The sequence below is a fragment of the Portunus trituberculatus genome, chromosome 47 (genome assembly GCF_017591435.1).
Source record: "Portunus trituberculatus isolate SZX2019 chromosome 47, ASM1759143v1, whole genome shotgun sequence".
NCBI classification, from domain to species: domain Eukaryota; kingdom Metazoa; phylum Arthropoda; class Malacostraca; order Decapoda; family Portunidae; genus Portunus; species Portunus trituberculatus.
The window spans coordinates 9,965,051-9,987,375 of record NC_059301.1 but is presented as its reverse complement, the minus strand read 5'-3'; the positions used below and the strand labels follow the sequence as shown (position 1 = coordinate 9,987,375).

Here is a 22,325-nt window from a genome sequence, read left to right as displayed (position 1 = left end):
AATAAGTAAATGTGATAAAGGTTCAGGGAAAATGACTTGAGTGTGATGGTGCAGAGAAGAATCACACACTTATTATGCGATGGTGACGGGAACGTTACGAATTTTACTCCCATTTCCTGATTACGATAATGTGAAGTGTTAAGAGCAAAAAGATCGGACATTGAGCTCCTCACTACCTCTTCAGTTGAGTATAAGAATTGAAAAAAGTTAATGTAACTACGACGAAAAGATTGAGAAAAACTGTGATAACAAAGGACACTCACTCTTCTCAGTATCACATATCACTTTCAGAAATATAAAATGCTTGGTGAGTATATGTATCGGACGTGTACACCGGAGTAGCACCCATCATCGCACCGCTATGCCCACACTTCATACCCACGCCACATATAGGTCTGCATTCAGAAACGCTTTGCTTTTCATCACGACAATTTTCCAAAGCTACAGAGATGATTAGCGGGGTTTTCAAGAGTGTTTTTCCAGTTAATAATTCAGAAATTTTGTCACTATTTTTAAAGACGTAAAAACACCTTAGAAAAAGAACTCATTAATTTAAATAAAGCATTTTGAAATAGAGGTGGTGAAGCACAGAAGTTTTGAGAAAACGAGCCAGAGAGGTTACCAATTCACACAAGTTGGGAGGTCTGAGTGGAGCGCAGTGTACCCATGTGACACAACTTTTCACGTGGTCTCTTATTAACATAACTTGGCAATCTTTACTAGTATTTCCTTCAGCTGCTAGATAAGAACTACCAGACGAAGAGGTGAACGTACGTACCCGTGAAAGGTGAGACTTCTTGCTGATAATGAACTTGTGCCGGAAATACGATTTTTCTCATTATATTCATTCTTTTTTTCCCTTTTTTTTTTATCATTGTTAATAGTTTAGTTTTTACTTTATTTTTATTAAGCCTCATCTGTCCTGTATTGCATTATTTTTCTCCTTCCAGAGTCAAAATTACTGTTTATCATTGTTTCATCAGCATATCGTTGGTTCCTGGTAAAAGTTGTTGCATTTGTTTTCCTGTAGAGTGTTTACCCCACACCGTATTGTTATCATATCTGTTGATTACGGCGGTGGTTACATTGGTCGTGTTATCTCCCGAGAGTGCCTTTGTTGTGGGGAAGGATGAAAGTAGTGTGATAACTAAGATCGGTTTATTTTTATTTTCATTTCTACCTCAAGGACGGTGTTAGGATTCGAACACAGCAATGCATATGTTATTGCTGAGAATGTGCCACTGAACCACCTGAGCCAGTGTTATGTATGTGGTGTTGTGGTTGTGGTGTTGTGGTGGTGGTGTGTTTACCTACGTGGTGTCGAGGCTGAGATATATTTTTTTGTTGTAGTGATGAGGTAGTAAAACTTAGGTCAGCCTTGTTCAGTGTGGCTTTCGTGGTGGTAGCTAGTGGTGATGGTGGTGGTGGTGGTGGAGGCGGCGGCAGCTCCGTCAGCACTCACTCACTCACCACGTCGCTGAAGGAAAACAAGAAGCAATAACTGTCACTTTGTTTTCCATCTGTTTTCTTCTCTGGCCTCGATTTACTCCTTGAGACAATACAGTGTTAAAAAAAAAATCCACGACTTGGCTTGGCTGAAGGTTAGATGCTGTTATGGCGGCGGTCACGAGCTGGGTGCTTGCTTTTTTTTTTAGTATTGTGTCAGAGGGGAAAGCTGGCCAAGGGCAACATTAAACGAGAAAAAGACCTACCTAGTTCCCAGTTCCCTTGCAGGTCCGAGAGAGTTGCCTAAAAAAAAAGGGGGACAAAGGGATAAATGCCTTGAAAACCTCCCTCCTACATGAAGTCAAGTCATAGGTAGTTGGAAATACAGAAGCAGGTAAGGATGAATGGTGTTGGGTAGGGTGGATGCAGGTGTGTTTGTGTTTTATTTGGGAGTGTGAGTGTGAATGTGAGTGAGCTGGCTGGCTAGTAGTAGTGGTGGTGGTGGTGGTGGTGGTGGTGGTGGGGTCTATTTTAGTTCCCAGGCAGTGTTGTCCTTTTATTTCTTGCGTGTATTATTTTTCTAATTCTTAAGATAAAAAAGAGAACTTGTTTGAATGCTATCGAATTACTTACAGCGCTAACCCACCAAAAGTGTGTGCGTGTGCGTGTGTGTGTGTGTGTGTGTGTGTGTGTGTGTGTGTGTGTGTGTGTGTGTGAGAGAGAGAGAGAGAGAGAGAGAGAGTGTGTGTGTGTGTGTGTGTGTGTGTGTGTGGGATATGTCAAACGCAGCATTGGTGGAGGAGGCAGGTACTTTTGGCTCACCTCCAGTACCTGTCCTCTTCCTCCTCCTCTTCCTCCTCCACTTACTCTTCCTTTGTTTGGTTTGTACCCGTGTCGCATTTGGTCTTCCTTCTTAATCTTCTTTCCTCTTCTTCCTCCTCCTCCTTCTCGAACTTTACCACCGCCTCTACTTTCTCCTTTACCACATCCTCGTATTTCTCCTGTACCTCTCCACCTCCTTTAATTCTTTCTCCTCCTCCTCCTCCTCCTCCTCCTCCTCCTCCTCCTCCTCCTCCTCCTCCTCCTTTTTGCCTCCTCCTAGTTCATCTCTTATCATCTCTTTGTGCAGTTTGTACCCGAATCCTTCTTGGTCTTCTTATTCCTCCTCTTCCTCCTCCTCCTCCTTCTCCTCCTCCTCCTCCTCCTCCTCCTCCTCCTCCTCCTGAACTATCACGTGTCACTTCCCGGAAACTCCTCAGTCACTGCTTACGAAATTTTCACTGTCAGTATTTTTTTTTTTTTTTTTTTTTTTTTTGCTCCTGAACTCTCGTAGGAGGAAAGGATGTGTGGAACGTGAGGAAAGGCACGGTGGCCAAGTAAATACGCTTAGATAAACACCTGATGCATTGATGATGATGATGATGGTGATGGTGATGGTGATGATTGTAGTGGTGTTTTAGTTGGCTGGGAAATGTAAAGCAGTTTTTTTATCTATTTATTTATTTATTTTGGTTTTGTTTTTTGTTTCTTGATTGCTTTTCTTTTTTTTGTCTTCATTTTATTTTTCTGTTGATATTTTTTGTTGTTTTCATTTTTCAAGAGTTATTATTGTCGTTGTTATTTATTGTTATTATTATTATTTTATTATTATTATTATTATTATTATTATTATTATTATTATTGTTACTCTTATTGTTGTTATTGTTATTAGTGTTATCTGTAGTATTTGTTGTAGTAGTAGTAGCAGTAATAGAAGTAGCAGTAGTAGTAGTAGTAGTAGTAGTAGTAGTAGTAGTAGTAGTAATGGTAGTAGTATTTTATTTTATTGTGTTGTTGTGTGAATGTTACTTGACAGATTGCTCTAAGAGGAGTTCAAAGTGAGAGGTTTGTTTATAAGAATGACTAGCAGGTGGGGTACGACGTGCGCCCACCCACACACCCACATACACACACACACACACACACACACACACACACACACACACACACACACACACACACACACACACACACACACACAGAAACTGAAAGGCAAAGAGAGAGAGAGAGAGAGAGAGAGAGAGAGAGAGAGAGAGAGAGAGAGAGAGGGCGGAGGAAATTCCATTTCATGTTTTCTTACTTTCTATTGTTCAGTTGTTTTGTTGTTGTTGTTAGTAGTAGTAGTAGTAGTAGTAGTAGTAGTAGTAATAGTAGCAGTACTAGCAGTAGCAGAAGTAAAATGATGATAGTATTTGTTGTTTTGTAGTAAGAAATACTACTACCACTACTACTACTACTACTACTACTACTACTACTACTACTAATAATAATAATAATAATAATAATAATAATAATAATAATAATAAAAGTAATATTGGTAGTGTTGTTACTAGGATTGTTGTTGTCTTCGTCATTGATGTAAATGTTGTTGTTGTTGTTGTTATTGGTGCTGTTATACGTTATGGAAGTAGAGAAAGTAAAGTAAGGATAAAACTACGTGGTGGGTTGAGTAGGTATCTTTAATTTTCGATCATTTTTTTTCCGCGAAAGTAATAAAAGTAAAAACTTGACATAGGTTTCCCTCTCTTGTAAGATCACGTTTCATATAGAGTGGTGTTGTTTAACCTTAACTTTATGGCACCTATTATACTCACCAGAGGAACCCTTGATTGTTTTAGCCCCTTCAGTGCTGGAACGCATTTTTATCATGAATTTTTGGTGTTAATAGACGATTTTATTTACATTAGGAAGAGCCTATGGTGGTCAGTAAGTAAGTGGCCAGAGTCTTCACTATTCTAATCCCCCACATAAGTTTCTGAAGCTGTATCACCAAATAATAAGCAAAATGAATATGGAAACGCGTCATAGTACAGAAGGTTTTACAGACTAGAGAAAAGAAATCCCAGCCACAGACGTTTGAAGGACCACTCCCATTGACTATATTGTCCTCATTCGAATCGTTAAACTTGTGCCAGGCCAATTCATGAAACGAGAGGAGTCAAAAGGTTACGTGATAAGAATAACCGATAAGTATTGCGCAGATCTCTTTGTTTTAACTCACGCTCATGTGTGTACATTAATACATTGCGGGGGTGGATTGTTGCGACGCAGTTGTGATGTCATGCGCTTCTCTCTCGTTGCAAAAAAGAAAACTATTAATCAGCCGTAGCCATATTCAGAAAGAGTTCAGCGCTGCACCTCCACTATTTCAAAAGGCTTCTGTTAAGTGGTAGAAGTTTTCAAGGGTGTTTTTTTTTATGGTTCTAATGACAAATGAACAAATTTATACACAGTTTACAGGAGAAACACCCTCAGAAACCCGGCTTGCCATCTCTGTGTCCTTAGTTTATGGTTCTAATGACAAATGAACAAATTTATACACAGTTCATAGGAGAAACACCCTCAGAAACCCGCCTTGCCATCTGTGTCCTTGGGAAATAGTCGTGGTGAGAGCGGAGCGTTTCAGAATACGAGCTCAGAAGATGGTGTAAGAAGATCGAACGAACATGATAAGATTAAAGAAAAATAAAATATGAAGTAATTATAGAATATGATGCAATGTACTGATGATAAAAAAAAAAGAGGAAAAAATAGCTACAAATCAGTATGGATCAGGATTAGACAAAAATAAAGGTGATCTAAAACTACTGATGTGTTTCTTTACAATATATGAAAGGAAACCACATATATACAGAAAAGCAAGAGATGAAGAAAGAAAATACAACAGCCCAACAGATACTTTTACTTCAGAATGTAAAGAAAGATGGAATAAGTAAGTAAATTGAGAAGAAGTAAAATAATATTGAAGGGAAAGAGATAAAATAGGAGCCTTGAGAAGCCGTCTGAATGCATCCTTTGAAGCGTGTGCTCCTTACGTAACAGCGGCGTAACCAAGGGTGTAGCGTGGCGAGTGGCTGCCGGTGCCCCCTGTGTGTGTGTGTGTGTGTGTGTGTGTGTGTGTGTGTGTGTGAGAGAGAGAGAGAGAGAGAGAGAGAGAGAGAGAGAGAGAGAGAGAGAGAGAGAGAGAGTGCAATGGCCTACTCAAATTTTGCTCTTGATTTATGAGTTGCAACATTGAGAGAGAGAGAGAGAGAGAGAGAGAGAGAGAGAGAGAGAGAGACCTGCATTTCGACCCCATAAACTTCACAATGGTGCTGAGAACGACAATTTATCTTTATGTAATGTGATTGTGTGCCGTGTTTTATCGACAAATATTGAAAAACATCCACAACAAATCGCCACCACCACCACTACCACCACCACCACGATAATACACCAACTTTAATCACGAGTTATTCACAGCTCTTACTTTTCTTATTATACATTTACTTCCGGTGGTTTAGGTGCGTGTTCGTTATGTTCTATGTTACGTTATGTCGTGTTATGACAATAGATTGACATTTACTATCTATTACTGTTATCATTATATGCTACTACCACCACTACTACTACTACTGCTACTACTACTACTACTACCACTACCACCACTACTACCACTACCACTACTACTACTATGTATATGGAGTGTAATAGATGACTTGAGCTGTTAGGTAAGACATTTGCTCACGGTTTGCCTCTTTGTACCCTCCCAATCATTCCCTCTAGTCTTCTATGTACCACCTCACCACCGCCTTCATTCCTTTTAGCATGTTACTCTCCCAGTCTCTACCTCGCCCTCCTAGTCTGTATATCCTCATTGCGGTTTGTACGTTTATTTTTCCTCTGTCCTCTTTCTTCATGCGTAACTTTCCCAGTCCGTCCTCTCAAGTTGATGCTCGAGTTAGTCCTTCCAGCTCTCCACACACTGCCCGTTCACCCTTAAACCCTTGACCGTGCGGAAGTTGAATATTACACGAGTAGATAAGGGGTGGTGCTTCCCTCGCCTTCCCTCCCTTCCTTCCTTCCTTTCTTCATTCCTACGTCCTTTCATTTTCTCTCTTTCCCCATATCTGCCTTCCTTTTTTCCTCTGTTCTATGCTTTTTCTTTTTCTTTATTTCTCTGTGTTCCTACGTCTTCCTTCTCTTCCTCTCCTTTTTATGTCTCTTTTTCCTTCCTTTCTCTTCCTCGCACCCTTGATACCATCCTCCTTCTTTCCCTTTACTCAATTTTGTCTCCTCTTACCGCCTCCCCTTCCCTCGCATCTTAGAAACTCCCTTAGCCTTTCTTAATTGCTCTCTCTCTCTCTCTCTCTCTCTCTCTCTCTCTCTCTCTCTCTCTCTTTCAGCTGTGGTATTCAGGTTAGCGCGAAAAATCGTTTCTTATGGCGTCGTGAATTTCTCGCCCTGTCAGTTTCGTGGCCACAGATGACGCGCCTCGTAGAATGAACGCCGAGAGAGAGAGAGAGAGAGAGAGAGAGAGAGAGAGAGAGAGAGAGAGATGGGATGTAATGAAAGACTGTAGATGGGAAAAAGTACAAGAACAATAAGAAATTAAGAAAAGAGGGAAGAAGAAAGTTTAAATATGTTTGAAGGTTTATTAACAAGAACAAGAACCAGAAAAAAATGAAGAAAAAGAGGAAAAGAACAAAGGTTTAAAAGAACAAGAACAAGATGACAAATTAGGATAAAAGGAGGGAACGAGAGGAAACAGGAGGAGGAAGAGAGAGGAGCAAAAAGAGTAGGAAGAAAAAAAAAGGAAGAGAAGTGGGGAGGAATTAAACGTGAAGTAGAAGAGAGGGAGAATAATGAGGTGAATATGGAAGACAGGAATGTAATGAGAGAGAGAGAGAGAGAGAGAGAGAGAGAGAGAGAGAGAGAGAGAGTGAGTGAGTTGAGTGTCAGATTATATTCAACCATTTTCTCTTTCACTTTAGGTCTCCAGCGAAGTCGTGTGACGTGTACAAATTTTTATATAGTGGTGCAGTTCATTGTATAGGATGAGATTCTATTATGCATTGGGGGGATTAATGTTGCTTTTTGTTGATTTTGTTGTGATTTGGTATCTTAACCCTTTCAGTACCATAATGCGTTTCCATATTCACTCTGGTTACTATTTGACGATTTTACACAGCTTCAGAAACTCATGTGGGTGTTTAAAATAGTGAAGACTGTGGCCATTAATCTTCTTACCTCCGTTTTAATTATTTTTACTTAGTTTTTTAGATATACGATTATTGGCAGTCAATTTATAGTAGCGGCGCCATATGACCCTTGTTGTTGCGGCGCCATGAAATTAAAATCCATCCATCCATCCAATCTTACCTCCGTTGATCGTTCCTAATGTCAATAAAATGGTCTAATCGTACATAAAAGTCAAGGCAAAAATGTGTTCCAGTACTGAAGAGGTTAAATCGTATCCAATCATTTCTCGTATTTACAGTCACTTTTGGTTTCCCTTCTTCCAGTACTCCTATTTTTTTTTCGTTGTTATTTATTTATTTATTTATTTATTTTTTTTTTTTTTTGCACGGAAAGCGAAGAAAAGTGGTGAATTTGCAGATCGCGGGGAAATACGAAGGGATGTGCTGTATGTTAGTGTGTGTTTTATATGTTTTGTGTTTTGGTCATATTTTCTCTCTCTCTCTCTCTCTCTCTCTCTCTCTCTCTCTCTCTCTCTCTCTCTCTCTCTCTCTCTCTCTCTCTCTCTTATCCTCATCACTCACTCACTCACTCACTCACACTCACTCACTCACTCACTCACTCACTCACTCACTCACTCACTCACTCACTCACTCTCTCTCTCTCTCTCTCTCTCTCTCTCTCTCTCTCTCTCTCTCTCTCTCTCTCTCATATGCATAAACAACAGTAATAATGCCAGTATTTCGCTCCGATAAAAGATATGGCTGAACCAGATACGGCACAACTTGGATAACATATTCTAGGGTAACATCATAAGGTACAAAAGATGGAAATTGTTTGTCATATAATACTGTACATACATTTAACGCTGCACCTGATGTAGTACCGTCGTTCTTTAGGTAAACACATCGCTCTCTAAACAAGGAAGCTTTCAAATTCACGTGATAACCGGGTGTGTTTCTCATATTCATAAATGAGTGTTTTATAGTTCTAGAGGCAGAGTGACAAGATTTCTACATTATTAACTGGAGAAACACTCTTGAATACACGCTAATCATCTCTGTGGGCTTTGAAAATAGTCGTGGTGTGAGAGCAAATTGTTTTTTAATACATGCATGACTGCTTGACATGATCGTGCTTGTAGGCTTCCTCTTTGCTTTGGTCCTCAATACTCACCGACTCACCGTATTCTTTAATGCTGACCGGAGTGTGGTGCGTCTCTAATGCTGACCAGAATGTGCTACGTGTGTGTGTGTGTGTGTGTGTGTGTGTGTGTGTGTGTGTGTGTGTGTGTGTGTGTGTATATGTGTGGCGGCACAAAACGAGTTATTGCGTTACCAGCTTCGGTCTCTGATTCTAAGCTGAGTGTTGGTGCACGTACTCAGGTAGTGACAATATCTGATAGTCATTCTGCTTATTTAAGAGAGAGAGAGAGAGAGAGAGAGAGAGAGAGAGAGAGAGAGAGAGACGTAGGTAACTGCTTAGACTAATGTTTGTTTTATATTCTTTTGGTGGATTTTTATTTATTATCTTCCTTCTCTTGTTTAATATTCACTCTCTAGCTTTGCCACGTGCGTTCGCTCAATAATCAGGAGGCTGCGCTATTCTCCATCTTTCATTCTCTTCTCAAGCTTATCCACTCCATTAACTACTTGCTATTAAGAAACCACTACTATTTCTACTCTTCTTCCTTCACGCCTTTCCTTTCCTCCAAGTGACTGTGGGTAGCTTTAGAGTGAGAGGAAATATAGAGGAAACGTGGAGTGAAGAGGTAGAAGTAAGCTCATTTTTTTAACTACTTATTAAATGGCATTATGAAACTACTACTATATCTTCTCTTCCTTCACCACTTTCTCTTCCTCTAAGTGACTGAGTGTAGCTTCAAGGAGAGGAAGTTTAGAGGTAACGTGGAGTGAAGAGATGGATGGAAGCTATGTTTTTGGATACTTTTTTGAGTGTTTTTCATCTGTGTGCTGTTAGGAAACGTGCGAAGACCAGTGTTTTTATTTATGGTTTGATGAGGTGAGCGATAAAATGAGGAAGTAAGTGGGAATTGTGTTGAGGCTGATAGATTTATGGGATTGTGAACGGTATCTCTCTGTGTGTGTGTGTGTGTGTGTGTTTAGTGCGCACATGTTTTATTACGTGCGCAAGAACTCACCCCACGTGTACACGGGTATTATCACACACACACACACACACACACACACACACACACACACACACACACACACACACACACACAAAGATAAGCGTGTGTTTGTACTCATGGCATCTTATCACAAAGATTCAAATATAAACTCTTATCTAAACCATAACAACAACAACAACAACAACAGAACCACCGCGGCTTAACCTTGTACACGTGACAACAGAGAGAGAGAGAGAGAGAGAGAGAGAGAGAGAGAGAGAGAGAGAGAGAGAGAAAGGTGAAGGTAACGGGAAGCGAAAATAACAACGTAAAAGGAAATTTGATATATGCACCAGGTAAACAAACAGAACAGTTGGGAAGAAGATGTAAATTATATGACTCCTGGAAGAGCGCAGGGAAAATGAAAAAAAAAAAATACTTGAGCGAGGAAAACAGAAGGAAAAAAAAAACAGAGGACATAGGGTAAAGATAGGACTTTGCTTCACTGTCCAGGAAATCCAATGAGCATGAGGAACTGTGAGATGTGTTGGGATGGCTGCCTTTGTCTCGGCGTGGAGCTGCGGCTGATGACGGTGACGGTGGTGCAGTGATGTAATTTGTGACGGTAGGGGTACTGGTTGATAGCGATAACTAGTGTATGAATTATGGTGATACTGTGACGTGAAGAGGGTGACGGTATAGTGATGTGGTGCATGTGGCGAAGACTCAACATTTTTTCGTCTTTGTTTTTCTTTGATATGACCATTTTTTTTTTTCCAGTGTTTTCAATCTCTTATATGCATACTGAGCTAATCTTACATAGGATTTTGATATTTTCCTTGCTATTTCGTTATCATTGCTCTTGTACGCTTTGAAATGATTGTTAAAGGGATGACTACATTTTTTTTTCATCTTTATTTTTACTTATGACCATTTTATTTTATAGACGAGTTATCATGAATTATTTACATGCATACTAAACTAATCTTACATAGAATTTTGATATTTTTCCAAGCTAATTCGTTATCATCGCTCTAGTACGCAATGAAATGACTGTCAACCCCTTCAGTACCATGACACGTTTCCATATTCATTCTGGTTACTATTTGGTGATTTTACACAGCTTCAGAGACTTGCGTGGGGATTAAAATAGTGACGACTCTGGCCATTGATCTTCTGACCTCCATAGACTCTTTCTAATGTTAATAAAATCGTGTAATCGCACCTAAAACTCGAGATAAAAATGCGTCCCAGTACTGAAGGTGTTAAAGGGATGACTGTGATAATTTTGTTTGTCATTGTGTGCCTCCTTGCTGTGTTTTAATGAGTGACCTCTCGCTTCGCTCCTTTCACCTCCTGCCCCGCCACGTCTCACTCGCTGCTTCTATGTCAGCCATCTAAGCACGTGGTTTTGGTTATGGGTCACGTGTATAGTGTTCCTCGTCTTGGTTTTTTATCGTAGCTAACGTTTTAAGATAAAATTTTCCTTTCTGTAATTATTTGATTTCTATTTTAATGTTTTAGATATTTTTCTATCATCACTGTTTTTCACTATTTTCTTGTTTCAGGGCTATTTGATTTATCAACAAGTAAACCTTCCTATATTTGCATAGTTCAGCTACTCTTACGTGGAAATGAATTTTTACATCACTATTGCATCATTACGACACCAATACGTATCGAAGTAACGAATTACTGTACAGGTAGGTATGAAAATATGACCTACATTTGAAAAAAAATAATAATAAATGCTGGATAGACCTACATTTATGAAGAACATGATGAAACTTCTTTGAACTGGAGGTGAAAGTACCGTGCTGAGCATAGTCTGGGCAGGTAAAAGATACCGAAGACGTAATTGAAATGAGGAAAAAAGATCTAGGGAGGAAGAGAAAGGCTGGGAGTTGAGCAGAAGTTAAAAACAAGAGTGAGGGAAAACGTGTGTGTGTGTGTGTGTGTGTGTGTGTGTGTGTGTGTGTGTGTGTGTGTGTGTTTGGTATTGCTTTTTTTAGGATGATATTGCCATTGATAAGGACCAGATTCTTTCTAATAGAACTCTTAAGAAAAATCCGTAACCTTAACCCTTTCAATGACACATTTTTATATTTTCATTCTGGTGACTATTTGGTGATTTTACACAGCTGCAGAAACTTAAGTGGGGGAAATGAAATAGTGTAGACTGAAGTCTTTACTTTTCTGACGTTCCTAGACCCTTGTTAATGTTAAAACATATGGTCTAATCGTACACAAATATCAAGGTAAAAATGTGCCCTAGTATTGAGTGGGTTTATGTGAAAAGATAAGAAAAGACACTAACCTCATTGTGAATAGATTGAGAAAAGGATGAAAAATAGTAAGACGCACACCTTGGCATTTTTTATTTTTGTGTGTTTTATTGCATCTTGATCAGTAATCCTTGTTCTCCATCATAGAAGTGGCGGTGGACGGTGAGCAGTAGAAAGTATAGGGAAGGAAGGATGGCTGGGCTTAAAATAGACAAGGGCATGGTGTCAAATAGCCGAGGAAAAAAAGTCTTAATAAAAACAAAAGTGATAAAGACCAACACTCTCTCTCTCTCTCTCTCTCTCTCTCTCTCTCTCTCTCTCTCTCTCTCTCTCTCTCTCTCTCTCTCTCTCTCTCCACCCATTATGTCAAGGATTTCAAGTTTGCTCTATTATTGTAACGCTTTATTTTTCAACTCTCTCTCTCTCTCTCTCTCTCTCTCTCTCTCTCTCTCTCTCTCTCTCTCTCTCTCTCTCCCGTTGTTTAGTTGACATATTCCTTTGCTTTATTTACATGATGTTGCATGTCGCGGTGTGTGTGTGTGTGTGTGTGTGTGTGTGTGTGTGTGTGTGTGTGTGTGTGTGTGTGTGTGTGTGTGTGTGTGTTCCCTTGTTAGACTTTTATTTCCTGTGAGTAGAGGATATAACAAACTTTGCTACCAGAATGTTATTGTAATACTTGATTCGTCACTCTTAAGTTGTTTACAAACACACACACACACACACACACACACACACACACACACACACACACACACACACACACACACACACACACACACCGTAATCTGACAATTCTGATCACTACATTAACTTCACAAAATTGGTGAAGGTTCAGGTGCTGCCATTCTTTCCTCACCACCACCACCACCACCACCACCATGGTCTATACACACTCTTAACTGTATCGTACTTAGTTCAGTGGGAAAACATAATCAACAGTCTTGTTTACCAACACCACCACCACCACCACCACGGTCTATACACACTCTTAACTGCATCGTACTTAGTTCAGTGGGAAAACTTACTCAGCAGTCTTGTTTACCAAATATACAGGATAAGAAACACTTCACCAAATACGCAGAACTAGAAGGACGCAGATGAAGGTGATCGCTGACGTGACCAGGAAATCAGAACTTAATTTAACCTTTTTTATCTCGTGCTTAGACTGACAAGACACTATAACTATGTGCTTGAATGTTGTATCTTAAGCGCCAGGAAGGAACTGAAATACTCGTGTGTGTGTGTGTGTGTGTGTGTGTGTGTGTGTGTGTGTGTGTGAGGCATGTGCCAGAGTGCCTTAATCTTCAGATACTACCAGTCATCCATAATATTTGGCACAACTTCCTCTCTCACTCTTCTCCTGCCTCTCTCCCCTCCTTTCCCTCTTCATTTTGTCAAACCCTATCTGCCCTTTCCCTTCCCTCCCATATCCTGTTACAGACCCTCTATACTCCCCTATGATCTCATCACCCCCGACTTCCTCCTCCTCCTTCTGACTTTTCTCTCCTAAACCGTGAGTTATATAATCAGAGGAGCGAAGATATCCTTGAATTTGTTGGTGTTTGTTGTTGTGGTGGTGACACTGAGGCGTCTAGGTGTGGTGATGGTAGTGGTGATGGGAAAAGTGGTTATGTGTCGTATAAATTGTTGTTTTGGTGGTAGAATCGATTGTAAATGGTATAGTTGATATGATTGTTGTTGGTTGTAGTAGTGGTGGTGGTATTGGTGGTGCTGCATATGGTTGATGAGAAGTTGGTGGTGGTGGTGGTGATAGTAGTAATACGTAGTAGTAGTGCTGTAACTGCCAAGATTGTTGTCTTTATAGTTTGGCCGCTGGCGCCGGTAAGTAATTCTTCTGTCTTACGGTGGGTTAGGCCTCATACTGTCCACGCTCTTCTATTTTTGAAGGGTTATACGGTCTGCCATGCCCGCTGTGGAGCAAAAATCTCTGGATTGACGCTCTTGTAGAGACTCCTGCCGCAATCCAGGGGTTCCTGATTCACTCACGGTCGAAGATGGAATTGATGAGAATCATTTTGGTGATCTTTGGTCCCTCAGCCGTGGCAAGTTTCCTGGAACTCTGCCATGTCACTTCCTCTTAGGTAGTATTGCTGGTGATGTCAGTCCGTAATTGATGTAAGAGTATTTGTGACGATATGTGGGGTCATAGAGGACTTGGCATACGATGGCTTTGGTTAGGTCATCCGGAAATAATCTGAGTACGTCTCTTTTTGTTTTTATTTTTCTTGTATGTAAAATGAACACCTCCAGTAGTAGCAAAATAGAAAAGGGAACCCTCTGTCCCTTAAGAAGAATTCTTATAATTACATTAAAGTATCTTGAAGGCAAACCAGAATAAAACTTAGGAGGATGTAATCAGAGAGGGCAGAAAGAGCACAAAGTGGCAAAATAAACAGAAGGATAGGACAAGGGAGCTGAACTTAATTTCGAGAGACGGTGTGAGGAGTACGAGGAGAGTACTGCATTTGTTGCTGTAGATTGTGGAGAGTTAAACGCTAGTTCGCTAAGTTTGTCAATTTAAGGAAATGAGTGTAAGAGAAGGTGGTTAATATTGAAACTCACAAGACTAGAGCAAAGGGTAGAATCAGGATGTGGCCGATTTTCCAGATGGGGACTCCTAAGCTGATGTAGACTCCAATATATATTTTTTCTTATCAATTTCGTGTAACAGGTGTAAGAGTGTAAGATGCTTTCGAGGTAACAGTTGTGTTGAAAGTAAGTTCATTGCAGCTGTGTTTGATATCTGCTCGGGGTGTGATTACCCCTTCAACAGATGTGTGTGGTTATAAAGTGCAAAGCCAATGCAACGTGGAAACTAGCATAGCCTTTTGTCTGTCTTAGCTTTTGTCCTGCTGTGGAATCGTATTAACTGATGATGATAAGGACTATATTGATTATGTAGTGTGGTGGAATACATTTGGCTTGGTCATGAAAAGGTATAATAGTAGTAGCAATAGTTTTAGTGTCTTCATTTGCCACCCAAACACTTTTTAACACGTCACAACCTCAAAACAGGCAATAGAAATAAAACTAGACACAGCAAGTAATGACAAGAAATCTGCTTTGAATGATGAGAGAGAGAGAGAGAGAGAGAGAGAGAGAGAGAGAGGCACCAATTGTTCCTTTTAGTTATCTTTCACGCGAAGGATGCCGGTCTTCACTAAGCAACACACACACACACACACACACACACACACACACACACACACATGTGTGTGCACCAAACTTGTTTACTGCCGGTATGCCAAGGTTACGCCAGTGGGGTTGGGGGAGGATATGCTGGGCTGGGGTTGGGTGGAGTTAAGTAAAAGTGAAGGAGGAGGAGGAGGAGGAGGAGGAGGTGGGGTGGTGGGTAACTTTTCTGCCCATTCAGCCTTGAACTTGTACACAGCCAGGTGGTCATCAAGCACATCGCCATAGTAACTGTGTGTGTGTGTGTGTGTGTGTGTGTGTGTGTGTGTGTGTGCTTTGCCTAGGCCTAATTGGTACCACAGGCCACGTCTTCTTCCTCAGAGCCGTCTGTACTATTACAAGGTCTGAGTCACGTCCATAGTGTAAGCACGGGGGTTGTTGCCAGCGGGTTGGATGGCTGCTAAATGAGTTAACAGATTTACATAAGGAATCTGATGGACTCGGTAACTGAATGATTGACTCTTCAAGTGTAACCAGTTTGCCATTCTTTATTTTTATTCAATTTTATAGAGGAATAAGAAGGGGACGAGGTATTTTTATTCTTGTTTTTGTGGTGCTCAACCAACCTCTTCTTACATGTTAACGATAAAATGAAACAAAAAAAAAATCTGGTAAATAGATTAATAAATGTGGTTAATAATTTGTCTGATACATTTTGATAAATGTTATATATAGAATTCAGCAATACTCAATATAAATGATCGTTGTAAATGTTCTTCCAAATGAAAATACTTCAATACTGAGACGCATTTTCACCTTGATTTGGGAGTTTGATTAGACAATTAATTTGCCCCAGGAAGGGTCTATGGAGGTCAGAAGATAAATGGCCAGTGTCTTTACTATTCTAATACCAACATATGTTTCTGAAGCTGTATAAAATCGCGAAGTAGTAACCACAATGAATATGGAAACCCGTCATGGTACTGAAGAGATTAATATCGTTTCTCTTACCAAACACCTTCAGCACATACCAAACCTAGTCACTAGAGCACCAATATTGCCGTGTCCTGACTACATATTGAAGCTCTAACGAGGGTAAAGATCAAAATAGAATTAACTAGCACTCATTTTCTTTTACATAAGGAGTGTTGGTCATTAGGTGTGTGTGTGTGTGTGTGTGTGTGTGTGTGTGTGTGTGTGTGTGTGTGGGCACGAGAGAGAGAGAGAGAGTGTGTGTTTAGAGGAGGGAGTGGGAGAGCGTGATTCAACAGCTTGTGTTGCCAAGTATCGCATGTGCCTGTGTATGACAAAATGCTAGTGGATGGGTACGGTAGCAGAGGACTGGGTTGCCATGGGAATAAATCTTGATCAGAGAAAGAGAGAGAGAGAGAGAGAGAGAGAGAGAGAGAGAGAGAGAGAGAGAGAGAGAGAGAGAGAGAGAGAGAGAGAGAGACTTACATTGAAACCCAATCATACATACATCTTGTCTAAAATTAGCAACCAATCCTAAATTTTAACACCCTGCAATATCACGCAAGACATCTTCAGGGCACCTCACTAGCTTGGCACATAAGAAAGATCGTCTGGGGAGGCTGCGCGTGTTCCTGCAACTATGAACTATCACTCAGCAGCGCGGCCCAGTTACCGTGTGTGTGTGTGTGTGTGTGTGTGTGTGTGTGTGTGTGTTGTCTCAAGGTCAAGGTGAAGCGGTGACGTCATGGTTTGGGCACGTGGTCGAGGTAGCAGGGAAGAATGAGAGGGGGCCAAGATTAAGCGAGTCTGTGCAAAATGAGGAATATGCGAGTATGTTACAGGAAGAGTAAGGGACATGGAGGAAAACTGTGTGTGGATGCGGGTAGATGTAAGTTCAAGGCTGATTATTAGTGACTGGCAGAGAGAAAAAGGAAAGGAAGGGGACATGGTGGTGAAGATGAAAGAGGGAGACCGGATGATGAACGGCGAGAAGGAAGTAAAGGTGACTAGATTGAATAGCGTTGATTATGACGGGAAGCACACACAGAGAGAGAGAGAGAGAGAGAGAGAGAGAGAGAGAGAGAGAGAGAGAGAGAGAGAGAGAGAGAGAGTCGTTTACCTGTGATTAGTAATATGTTCTACTCAATGCAACGTAATTACTCTCTCTCTCTCTCTCTCTCTCTCTCTCTCTCTCTCTCTCTCTCTCTCCTTGACTGGTGGTTTGCAAGATGGAACGAAATTATAAGTGGAAGTGATAAATAAAGAGGTCTTAGTGGTTGTGGTGGTGATGAATGGTAATGGCTTTCATGAAGAGGGTGATGACGATGACGAAGTGGATGATGAAGCTGAAGTTAGTAGTTGTTGTGTTCGTGTTAGTGGTTAGTGGAGTTGATGCAGGAAGTGCAAGCGGGTAATGGTAGTGAGAGAGAGCAGGAAGTGGTGATGAAGGAAGAAGAAGAGGTGGTGATGGCGGTGGTGTATTCACTTAGCATTTTTTCCTTCATGTTTCCTTTTGCAGCGGTGAGGACAGTGACTTGAGGCTCTTGGTGAGGGTGGTGAGGGAGAATTCGATACCTCGTCGCCAGCGGAAATAATAATAGTAATGAGAAGGTTGATGAAGGCTTGTCCTGCAGGAGAGTGGTACAGGAAATTGGGTTTGGCGTCTTTGTTCAACGCTGGAGTGATGCAGACTGATGATGGTGATGACTTTTTTTTTTATTCAAGAATTATAGCGTTACAATTACAGTGCTGACGTTAATAAAAAGAAAGGAAAATTAAGCCACTTTGAATTACAGTGATCAGGTTCCATGCACATAAATCGTAGTCAAGTTAAACCACGAACTTCTACATTGAACATTTTTTCATTATTTAGGAAACATTGATCGCGATCTTAAGAGTCCTCATAATTCCAACACAGCCTCGATAGACACTAAAGAGAACACATCGATTACGTTTCCCCATGTACATATTTATACTGGGACTCATTCAACCTAACAATGATGTAACCGTTCGTCAAATTACAAAGTGCTTAAAGTCAGTAGGTATCCAGTCAGTCTTTCCCTCACTCGCCTTGCTCTTCTCTCCTCGCTTACACCAATGGCATGTGCTCTTACGAGATTTGAGCGGCTATGGTAACAAAGAGGGAGGGAAAGATCTGTATTCAAGGTTCTTCCTGCTCTGTGACGTGCTGGGAAAAAGACAGAAGGATTTTTCGTGTGATGTAGTTATAGAGTGAGAGGAAATGTGGCAGATTGAGAGAATGAAAGGAAATGTAGCAGAGAGAGAGAGAGAGAGAGAGAGAGAGAGAGAGAGAGAGAGAGAGAGAGAGAGAGAGAGAGAGGCAGGCAATGGATGACAGAAAGAAGTGTACAATATATTGGAAGGATGGAGCAGGGAGCAGCGAGGAAAAGTTGGAAGCTGCCACATATTTCACCTACCCACTCTCACGCCCTAAATTTCTCTCTCTCTCTCTCTCTCTCTCAAGGTTGTTGCGTCTTCATTGTGAGAGGTGAGCAGGGAATTGTGTTCGTGGGGGGGAAGAGGAGGAGGAGGAGGAGGAGGAGGAGGAGGAGGAGGAGGAGGAGGAGGAGGAGGAGGAGGAGGAATGGAGGACTTGCAGAGGAAAAACTTCAACTGGTAAACAAACACCTCGCATGTGTAAATAATTAAGCAGCACGCATCATATTTTCTTCCGTATATATTTTTTCTTTAAAGTATTTAATAGTGTTGGTGGTGATAGTGTGGTGTTGGTGATTACATTATTATTATTGTTATTTTTATTATTTGTAGTAGTAGTAGTAGTAGTAGTAGTAGTAGTAGTAGTAGTAGTAGTAGTAATTATTCTCCTCTGATTTTGTTTTCAAGAGAGGACGACATGTTGGTAGCCACTTAAGGAAATAAGAAAAAAAAAACATAATATTTACATGTTGTGTGACGAATGTAAATGCAAAGACTAATTTGTACAGTGTTAAGATTTTTGTTGTTGTTGTTTGTGTGCTTCCTTCTACTGCTACTGTTTGCTTGTTGCTGTCGGAAGCTGTGGTGTTGGCGACGGCGACTATGGTGGTGGTGATGGTGGTGGTGATGGTAGTGTTTATGTCCCGTTATACTGTTTCTATATTTTTTGTATACATATTTAATAGAGTAGCTTGTCATACACAACTGATTCTCTTGTTACATGGCCAATGACGATCAGTTACTCAAAAGACCTCTAGGTTGATATTGAATTTAATTTCTCTTTTTTTTTTTTTTTGTGTGTGTGTGTGTGTAGGTGGATGGGTGGACGCCTTGCCTCTGCTGTCCTCTTTCATTGGATATGTTAGCATCATATATAAATGGTGGTTGTCGTTGTTGTTACTATTATTATTATTACTATTATTGTTATTATTATTATTATTATTATTGTTATTGTTATTATTATTATTATTTTTATTGTTATTATTATTATTATTATTATTACGATCATTGTAGTAGTAGTTGTTGTTGTAATAGCAGCAACAGCATTAATAGTAGTAGTAGTAGTAGTAGTAGTAGTAGTAATAGCTGCAGCAGTAATGTTGGTGTTGGTGGTTGTAATCGTGGTAGTGGTGCTGCGCAGTAAGACCATCTTAACAAAAAATAAATAAAATATTCCACTTTTGATATTCAGTAACTTCTGTAATGACGTACAGTATGTAAATATTCATGGATTCGTGTGTGTGTGTGTGTGTGTGTGTGTGTGTGTGTGTGTGTGTGTGTGTGTGTGTGTGTGTGTGTGTGTGTGTGTGTGTGTGTGCCGCAGTTACAAAGCGGGATTCGTCTTCCCTGCATGTGTTGTTGCAGCCTACCTGTGGTTCGTGTTATTTTTTATTCAATCTCTCTCTCTCTCTCTCTCTCTCTCTCTCTCTCTCTCTCTCTCTCTCTCTCTCTCTCTCATGCACATGCACACACATGCCCTCCTTCATTCCTTCCTTCAGTGCTGAGTTGAAATGTCATGGTTGAAGTGCATGGGTGTTCTTTCCCCAGAACTTTATAGTGCCCACGAAACAAATAAAAGGCGAAATTTCTTTTGCCTTTTATCTTATTGCTGTTGTCATGGATGTTGCTGCATATTTCCATCATTATTATTATTATTATTATTATTATTATTATTATTGTTTTTTTTTCTTTGTAGCTGAGCTTGCAGTTGTTACTCATTTGTTATTATTGTCATAATATTTACCATCATCATCATCATCATAGTTTCCCTCCTACTAGATATCATTATTGCCTGTGACACACTACACACACACCCATCGATCCACCACCACCTTAACAACACATCAACCATAGTTCACCCCATTTACCACCACCTCAAACCACCATCATCCCAACACCACACCACCACCACATCACCACAACCACACCACTCACCACCACCATCTTCCACAGAGCTCTCGGAGGAATGGGCCACCCTGCGCGAGCCAGTGGTGGAGGGCGTCACCTTCTACTGTAAATACCTGGGCTCTACCTTAGTGGACGACCCCAAGGGTGAGGCGGCCACGGCGGAGGCGATCAAGCGCATCATCCACACAGCCAAGCAGGTGGCGCGCAAGCCGGAGCGAGTAGCACTTCATGTATCCCTAAAAGGCATTCGCATGGAGGACGGAATGACCAAGGAGCTGCTGCTGCAAACCTCCATCTACAAGTGAGTGTGTGGTGAGGAGCGACTTGTTGGTTTATTCAATGGAAAGGCAATATCCCAGAGTAGCACAATTAGAAGGAAAGAAAGGCCCACTGAGGTGACAGTTCCCAGAGTCAGGAATATCGTAAAGTTTAGAGGGTAACTGTCTTGAAAGAGTTTACGTCAAAGGAGGAAGGAAATGGAGAAGCAGGCATGGAGTTTGAGGTTACGTTTTGAATATTCTTTTACGAGTATCTGTATTGTTCATCTTACCTTCTATTCACTAGCCATGTAGTTTATCTACAAATGAATATATTGCAGGGATGGACTTACCGATTCATTCATTTATACTTTCTTTTCTTTTTCTTATATACGCTTGATACATTCGTCGTTTATCTTTATTATTCACCCTTGTGTTTTGCAAGCATTCCTGGTGCCACACCGGCAAGAGAGTGCGTTAAAGGAATCCACTTATTGGCTCATTCACTGTTTTTTATTTGTGTATGATTTATGTGTATAATATTAATTTTTTTCCTGCACCATTCAATTTTGTATTGATTAACTGCATACTATGTCAGGAAGTGTGGGAGCGAGTGATAGAATAATTAATTAATTCATTTTTTCCTGTATTTACCTTTTTTTTTTTTTTTTTGTCTGTACATTTTGAATATCCATCTTGTACATGTATGATTGATATAGTATCGCATATCATCGTTTTTGTTGCCCCTGGGCGGTTCCACATCTTGCATAAAAAAAAAATCTATATTAACATCTACAAGTGAGTCTGACAAGGGTCGAGTGTTGGGTGTACGCATATATATATATATATATATATATATATATATATATATATATATATATATATATATATATATATATATATATATATATATATATATAATAATTAGTCTGTTATCGGCATTAGTCCTTTACTGTATGGGATTTATTGCCATTAAGAAGTGGGTCAATGGTAACGATTGCCTGATTGATTCATTCACTATTCTTTCTTCTTAATTCATTATCAATATTTACAGTATTTATCTGTTCTATCCTTGATTTCATTTGCATCTACAATTTACATGAATAGCAAACTGACGGAAGGATTGACTTTTTTTTTTTTTTTTTGTTCTAACGTGGTATCCATTATAGTTTTCAACTGCCTACATTTATTTTCCTGTTAGCGAATATTGTTTTTTTATCTACAATGGACAGAGGCAGACTAAACATCTGAGGTGTTGTTTGCAGTACCATGATAAAAGAAAGCTTGATGCGAGTGAGGGAAGGAGAGTAAAAGGAGAGGGAAAAAAGGAGAGAGGACATTTGAGAGAGAGAGAGAGAGAGAGAGAGAGAGAGAGAGAGAGAGAGAGAGATCGTGCTTAGGTTGTCAGTGTGAATAAGGGAAGGAAGGAGAAGAGGCAGGGAGGAGAGCATGTTTATTTACGTTGTTAAAGCAAAGAAGAGGATTGCGTGACGGAAGAAATAAGGAAGACGAGAGGAAAGAGAATTTTTGCAGCAAGAGGCTGCTGCTGCTGCTGCTGGAGATCTCGTATTTACAAGTGAATGCAGGAAAAGGAACACGTTTACCATCAACGCACCACATTTTTCCCTCTTTCACTCAAAATTTCTTGTCCGTGTGAGGAAGAGGCGGGTAGGAAGACATTTTTTTTTTTCTTTTATGGAGTTCATTACACTAGGGAAT

General features: G+C 40.3%; 1 protein-coding gene across 2 annotated transcripts in view; it reads left to right on the top strand.

Annotated features, from left to right (window-relative positions):
- LOC123520685 (low density lipoprotein receptor adapter protein 1-B-like) overlaps positions 1–22,325 on the top strand; it is a 52,450-nt gene that overhangs the window by 11,778 nt on the left and 18,347 nt on the right. For both annotated transcript variants that reach the window (XM_045283200.1, XM_045283201.1), the window contains exon 2: positions 20,395–20,650. In XM_045283200.1, coding sequence (XP_045139135.1) covers positions 20,395–20,650 — 256 coding nt within the window. The remainder of the gene's footprint in view (positions 1–20,394; positions 20,651–22,325) is intronic.